Source organism: Lactuca saligna, chromosome 3 (assembly GCF_052625555.1).
Source record: "Lactuca saligna cultivar CGN05327 chromosome 3, ASM5262555v1, whole genome shotgun sequence".
Taxonomy (NCBI): Eukaryota; Viridiplantae; Streptophyta; class Magnoliopsida; order Asterales; family Asteraceae; genus Lactuca; species Lactuca saligna.
In genome coordinates, this window is record NC_136419.1 from 106,402,959 (window position 1) to 106,410,602 (window position 7,644).

Below are 7,644 nucleotides of genomic sequence, written 5' to 3' on the forward strand. Positions count from 1 at the left end.
TTTACATAAAGGTTTATATAAACGAAAAATAACACTAAAATATAATGGTATCGATCCTTGGGGAAATGGTTGTATATCATCACCAATGCAATCTAAAAGAACAAGTGTAAATAAACTAACTACAATTAAACTAAAAGGGGGTGTTATGATTGCTTGAAAACTAAAAGACTTGAATAACTAGAAAACTTGCAATTAAGCAAGATGATGAGATGCTCAAATATTGGAGAGAATTTGTAAACCAAGGCAATTCAACACAATGAACATTTGTGTGTTTATTATTAGAATTTAATATGAAGCTTATCATTCATCACAAATTGGTTATAGCAATCATGAAGCATGATATGCCAAGATTTATCATAGGTAGTATGGATATTGGGAAAGCCCACAACACACCTTCGTAATCAAAATCAAAGATCCAGTAGAAGCGATTGAACCCAAGAAGTTGATTAGCCTTAAGAATGAAGAAATCCCCATTTCCTAGAGGATGTCAATGCTTACACATCCATAAAGGAGTTATGATTCATAAGCTAGAGATGATTTCTACCATTATAAAGCCCTTGTTCTAAGTAAATTTAATGATTCAATGCTAAACCAAAGAAATAAACCAACAATTGCTTATTAAAGTACCAAGCTCATGATCAAAGCATTAAACAAGCATAGGAATTATGAACTAGAATCATAGACATAAGATAAATGATAAATAAGCATAAATCCTTCAAAAACCCACAAACATTCAATGGTTTTAGCCAATGTCTACCAAAATAGAGGATTTAGCCACTCATGGCAATAGAATAACAATCAAAAAAGTATAATTGCATAAAGAAACTACCAATAACTGGAAAGATGAAAGGAAATGAGTCTCAAGCTCCAAAATCGCCTTCTTTTAGTCTCCAAGTGGTGGAAAATCGAAGTGATAGCTGATAGATCTGATCCCCCAAGGTAATCGCAAGCCAAATGACCAAAATGCCGAAAACTGGGCAGTTGCACGGGTACCCGCAAGACGGAAATTCCACCCGCACTAGTGCTGCTGGAATGCAATTGGCTCATTTTTCCTCCACTAACCATCCCACTACCATAGATTCCCTTGGTCCCCTCCATATCCCACATGATTCAAATTAACCTATAATCTTTTAGCTTCAAAATATGGATGTTCCAAGCCCAAATTAACAATCCATGATCCATCTTCACAAGCCCACTTCATCCATGCCTTTAGCCTTTTAAGCCCAAATCTCCTTTAACGGATCCGCAAAGCCCAATAATGTCTCGGAAGCCCACAAAGCCCATTTCCAAGCTAAACCATAACCGCAACAAGCTCCAAAACCCTACAAAATACCTCATGCAACATAAAAAGTCCCCTGTATGATCCATAATAAAGAAAATAAATAAAATACAATGCAATAATGATAAAAAAAATCTAAAAAATCTAAAATAAACTAATTAAAATAAGGAAATAAAATAAGCTATCAAATCACCCCAAGCTTAAACCTAACTTGTCCTCAAGTTAGAATAAGACTAAAATGAGCTTGGGATGAGCTAAACTAAAAGAGAAAAAGAAAGATACCATAGAACTTAGTCAACATCAGTCAACATGGTCAGAGTCAGTCTTTCATGGACCCTACACATCGTCAAAATGTTCCCCGCTTTAGAGCCATAAACCACATTCTCGAACCACTTGAAGGGCAAATAGATCACGGCTGGATGTAGTCGCGGTGTGCAAGACAAAGGAAACAGAGGATGTGCCTAGTGGGGGCACTTTAAATCACCAATGCAGATCATAATGCATGAAGGAAAGGCGCCTCTTCACACACGATGATTCCTATATTTGTTAGGCTAAAGTGTATAATAACGAAATAGGGTTTTGCAACGTGGCCTCCAGGAAAACATCCGGTTTCAGAGGCTTCTCCCTTGTACTGCCCTTTACAATCTGTTGTCTCATTGTCATGACCTTTTCTCACCAAAAATAAAAAAATAAAATAAAATTCTACTTAACATAAACCTAAACCTAACAACTTAAATCTTCAATCCTGAACTTCTATTATTTGGATTTCAGTCTCTTTGTTGTTTGATCTTCTCTCTCTCTCTCTCTCTCTCTCTCTCTCTCTCTCTCTCTCTCTCTCTCTCTCTCTCTCTCTCTCTCTCTCTCAAAGAAGCCTTGAACTTGGATTCTTGTTCTTCTTTTGTGTTGCTCTTTTTCTTCATTTTTCTTCTTTGTTTCTTTTTTGTCTTCATTTTTCTAATTTCTTCATTTTTTTTGTGTTTTCTTCTTGGAAGGTTTAAGGAATTTCACCATGTAATATAGAAGAAGGCTAACATTTTATTTACCATATAAGTATAGTTTTAAAAAATTTACCAAATAGGTATAGTTTTAGAAATTTATATTTTCTTAACTTTTAGCTTTTATTTTATTTTTACTGTTTTTTTGTTTATACATTTTTTTTTTTACTTTTTACTATTATTTTTTATCAAATTTTTTTACAAACTCTAATTGTTTCATTCACTTTTACTATAATGAATGTTAATTTTCACCAATGGCTTAAAAACTACATCGAGTTTTAAACAAAAATCGAAAACCCTTCGCATGAGAAATCCAAAGGCATCCCCCACAAAGAACATGCAACACCAAGCAAACCAATGTATGTTTCCAAACTTTTTAGCTCTAAATTTAATCCAATTGAATAAAGTAACTTGAATGCTTTCTTTTGTAGAGTTAAAGAACGCACGACTTCCAAATCCACTAGAACACCATGTTAAATCAATGCCCGAATTAGCTTTTGACCTTTTAGTAACTCCTGTCTTTGTCCACGCATTCATCCAGCAAGTTACAAAAGGGCAATTTACTATGAATTTGATAATCCTTTTTTTTTTTTTTTTTTTTGAAGATTTACAACAGTGTGGATGTTTTATTCAAAGCTAATGTCCAAGCAAAACAGTTCGTTGTCCAATTGTTCCATTCACAAGTATTGGTCCCACCTAAACAATGACATGTCTTGAGAAATTTCATTTTGTCTCATTCCACTAGGGAATATGGTCCACCTAAACAAAGAAATTGTAAAGAAAGATCAAGTGAATCATAGATTGAATAAATGTCAATAAATCACATTGCTTTGAAAATCAGAATTAAAGAGTTGACCTCACAATGCTTAGAAAATCATAATGCAAAAGCAAAGGGTTGAAGCAGAGTTAAGAATAGTAGGGTTGAACAAAATATCACACACTACATGACTTGTAACTAATTAAATACAACAAATCGAACCCTAAGGTGCAATAGAATCAAACTAAACTATTTCAAAAAATCGATTATGGTTCAAAAATCGAACCGGTGATGGAAATCGAAAATCTTACCTGTGTGCTTGTGTGTGTAAATACGTTTTTCAAAAACACCATTATGGTTAAAAACTATGTGCTTGTGTGTGTTTGTGTTCTCAATTAAACTTCAATTCCAAATAGCCTCATATTTGTTCCTTGATAATCTACGTGTCAAATCCGCAATTGATTGATGTTTTAGTTACGTAGTGTTTGATCTGAAATTTCTGCTTTTGATAAACGATGCTTCTGCTACTTGGAGAAAGACATTAGGGCTTTTGTTTGTTTGTGGATTTAATTATCGATTTGTTGATAGTTTAGTTTTTCCGTTTGAATGCCTGAAATTCCCTCTCAGTGTCTTCTTCATCAAAATGTCTGTTTGTATTTGTGCAAAAAATTTCCGAAAGTCATATTGAAGCTGCTTAAATCCAGATTCCATGAACATAATAACATGATTACATGTTGTTGAGCTTTTAACCGGTGAAGTTGAAGCCTTTTCTTCTTGCACACATTGGGTTATGAACTCTTTCTAATTTACTAATCACACAACTTTGGTTTTCAATTTGGAATAGGAAACATGAAAACAATCAAAACATGTGTTGCCAATTAACCTATTCATCAACAGAGTAGCTTATATTGTTACATGTTTCTAAAGAATTCAATCTATCAACATCATTCTGTTGTTCCAAAAATTCTGAAAATCATCATCATGACCAAAATCCATGTACTTTAGGATGCTACCATTGCTTGTTCTTCTAGCCTGAATACCAAAATCAAACAAAAACATCACTTCACATGACTCAAAATTTCAAAATTTTAGATCAAAATTCAACTCCTACTACTTACTCAATAGATCCAAGAACAACATCTACTTTCCCATTTGTAGGTGAAACAACACCAAAAATCACAAAACCACCCAATACAACCATCAAAACACCCAAAACATTCACCAAAATCGCCTCAACACAATAATGTGAAATAATCTTGTGCATTTGAAGAAACGTCATTTTTTCTAAAACACCCGTGAGACAAGAAGCTAAAGCAAGGGTATATATGTAAACTCCAATAAACACATGCCATGTCATCAATGAACCTTTGAATTTCGTTGAACCACATGAGCACCAAAATGTTGCAAATCCAACACCCCACTACAATCAAATAGTTTTCTAAGATTATATGGTTTTAATATTGGGTTAATCTCATAAAAAACCTTATATTTTATGTTTTTTCCAAATTAAACTTCAACTTTATTTATTTTCTGAAAAAAAAAACCTTGTATTTTTTCATTTTTCCTGAAAAAACCCTCAATTTTGTCTTTTTTCTTTTTCCGAAAAAACCCTCAAGTTTTTTAAATTTTTTCTAAAAAAACCCTCACACTTTACAAGTAATCTAATAAAAGACCTTATATTTTATGTTTTTTTTTTCTGATTAAACTTCAACTTTACTTATTTCCTGAAGAAAAAAAACCTTGTATTTTTCCATTTTTTCCGACAAAACCTTCAATTTTGTCTTTTTTTTTTTCCGAAAAAAACCCCTCAACCTTCCAACTTTTTTCCAAAAAAACCCTCACATTTTACATTTTTTTTCAAAAAAAATGACTAAAACGTTCAGATCAATTAAAATGAAAAGGTGCAAACACTTTTCCAGAAAATAATAATAATAATAATAATAAAGCGTGAGGTTTAATCTAGAAAAAACACAAAATATAAGGTCTATTATGAGATTAACCCTTTAATATTTGAACTTATTATATACAAAAAATAGTGGAAAATAAGAACCTGAATTGCAAATAGGAGTAAAGAAGCTAAGCCTAACCATGAGTGTAGACTGTAGAAATTGCCGATTCCTTTATCGTTGTGAAACTTCCAAACGGCCCATAAACCGATTAGACTGAGTATGAATGCTAGGAATTGGAGTGAGAGATGAATTACTTTTTTATAAGTTTTTGTTCCTGATATTGTTTTGTATGCTAGCATAGCTGCATGATTCACTTTGAAGTAGGAATTAGGATTACTGATTGCTATGGTAGTGTTTGGTATGATGGAATCAGTGATGGAATGGAATTGTTCATTCCAATTCCATTCCATCTCTGAGTTATATTATAACTTTTCATTCCATATTGAAATCGAATGAAAAGTTATAATATAACCCACTGATAGAGTGGAATGGTTCATTCAATTGGAATGAAAAAGTATTAAAAAAAAAAAACATGTTTTTTTTTTTTTTTTTTTTGCCTATGGAATGGAATGGGCTATTGATTTTGTAATTTTGGTGTTTTTTTCATTCCATATTGAAATTGAATGAAAAGTTAAAAAATAACCCATTTTTATCTATAAAACTTCTAATTACACACATTTTGTTTTAATAATTTTATGGTTTTAATTAATTTATAATTTTATTTTCTAAACATTAGTAGAAAGTTTTTACTATTGTTATTATTATTATAATCTTATTTGGGTTTTAATAATTTAGTTTTGTAAATAATAAGGTCTATAATAATTATAATAGTGTTCTAACTTCTAACTACATGTTTTATTTACATATATAATATAAAAAATACATATCAAAGTTCATTCAATTCCCGAAGTCTAACAAAAAGTTATCATAATTACCTTTTCTTATTACAATTTACAATAATCATATTTGTAATTTGTACAAAATTAAAAAAAAAAAAAAAATTATCAAATTTTACACTAACAAAATTCATATTAGGAGGTAATTTAAAGTACACTTTACCTTCCCCATTCAACAAAAGAAGACCAGTCACCATCATAACAGGATGAACCTACAAAAAACACAGCTTTATTTATGTAAATAATTAACTTGAAATATAATATCAATAATAAACTATTATGTAATTAGCATACACACATTTCTCATATCATAAAAACTAAAACCAACTCAAGCCCTAATCGTTTTATATATATATATATATATATATATATATATATATATATATATATATATATATATATATATATATATATATATATAAAAGGAAAAGATTATATAAATAGAAAGGGAATTGAAGAATTACATTGAAGAGTAGAGCTTTGTTTTTGGAGAAAAGAGCCAATCCTCCTCTGTAGTGAACATTCCATATAAGAACTAGGATTAGTATTAATACGCCTAGACTTCTTACGCATAAGAATATTGGGAATTTAGCCACCGGAACCACCATCTTCCGGCGAGATTAACACGATTGGAGGTTGTTAGGGTTAGGGTTAGGGCTCCGGCGGAGATGCGGTTGTTTATCGGAGGTTAATTTGTGGGTTGTGGTGTCGAATGGATGGGTTGCGAAGTGTGAATTGGGGAAGAAAGATCGAAGATTCATGAGTTACAACTCTCTAACATACAAATTAACTTGAAGTTGTCAAATAATAGTTTTTACTAATTAGTTAATTATATAAAAAGAATTAATTTGATATTTTCTATTGATGTTGAATTACAGGATGTGACGATAAAAATGTTTTTTTTTGTAGAAAAAATATATTTATTTGTATGTATTTTATAAAATTGTTCTTCATTTGTTTATATAAGCAAATTATAGTTTAAGAGATTATTATTCCCTTTTTCAAGACAAATAGAAATTTTACTAGACATCTTGCACGATGGAATTCGAATCCCATTCGACCGTCCTGCTTTCAAAAAAGTTTAAAGAGAATACGACTTATTAAGGTAATTAATTTTTTTATTTGTTTATATTTGGATTTTAATTGTTTACGTATGATAATTATGACATGTTGTAGCAGGTTACATGCGATCATAATGGTTATATGTAAACACTTTCAACAAGTTCGTTATCAAGGTTGTACAAAAAAAATTAGTTACCTAAATATGAACAAAATGAAAATTAAGAGGAAATTACATAAATGGTTTCTATGGTTTGGAGGAATTTGTGCGTTTGGTCCCTAAATGACACAATAGTCTTTTTAGGTTAGATATGAACCAAACGTGCAACAAAAATAAACAGTAATGATTATCCGAGTTAAAAAAATAAGTTGGGAACCAAACACATAAATTTTCCTAAACCACAAGAACCATTCGTGTAATTTACTCTTACTTTTCGTTTTGCTAATATTTGGGTAACTATTTTTTTATACAAATCTAGATAACGAATTTGTTAAAATTGTTCATATATAATTATTATGATCGGATTAACATGCTATAACATGTCATAATTGTTATATGTGAACAATTCTAAAAAGTTCGTTACCTAGATGTATATAAAAAATATATTACTCAGATGTGAACAAGCCGAAAAGTTAATTACCTTAATAAGTCACATTCCCAAGTTTGAATGGTGTGTAGTAATTAGTGCTATATACTTTTTGGATAAAA

General features: G+C 30.7%; 1 protein-coding gene across 3 annotated transcripts; it reads right to left on the bottom strand.

Moving 5' to 3' along the window:
* Positions 1 to 3,765: 3,765 nt before the first annotated feature.
* LOC145037099 (transmembrane ascorbate ferrireductase 2-like) lies at positions 3,766 to 6,670 on the bottom strand. Of its 3 annotated transcripts, none has more exons than XM_078985669.1 (5): positions 6,341 to 6,670; positions 6,040 to 6,088; positions 5,082 to 5,206; positions 4,150 to 4,451; positions 3,766 to 4,063 (listed from the first exon to the last, which is right to left on the bottom strand). In XM_078985669.1, the coding sequence occupies exons 1-5, from the start codon at positions 6,482 to 6,484 to the stop codon at positions 4,033 to 4,035; spliced, it is 651 nt and encodes a 216-aa protein (XP_078841795.1). In that variant the 5' UTR covers positions 6,485 to 6,670; the 3' UTR covers positions 3,766 to 4,032. The 3 variants fall into 3 exon arrangements, with proteins under 3 accessions (XP_078841795.1, XP_078841794.1, XP_078841793.1); XM_078985668.1 differs by having other exon boundaries at positions 5,082 to 5,281; XM_078985667.1 differs by having other exon boundaries at positions 5,082 to 5,293.
* Between the last annotated feature and the right edge of the window lie 974 nt (positions 6,671 to 7,644).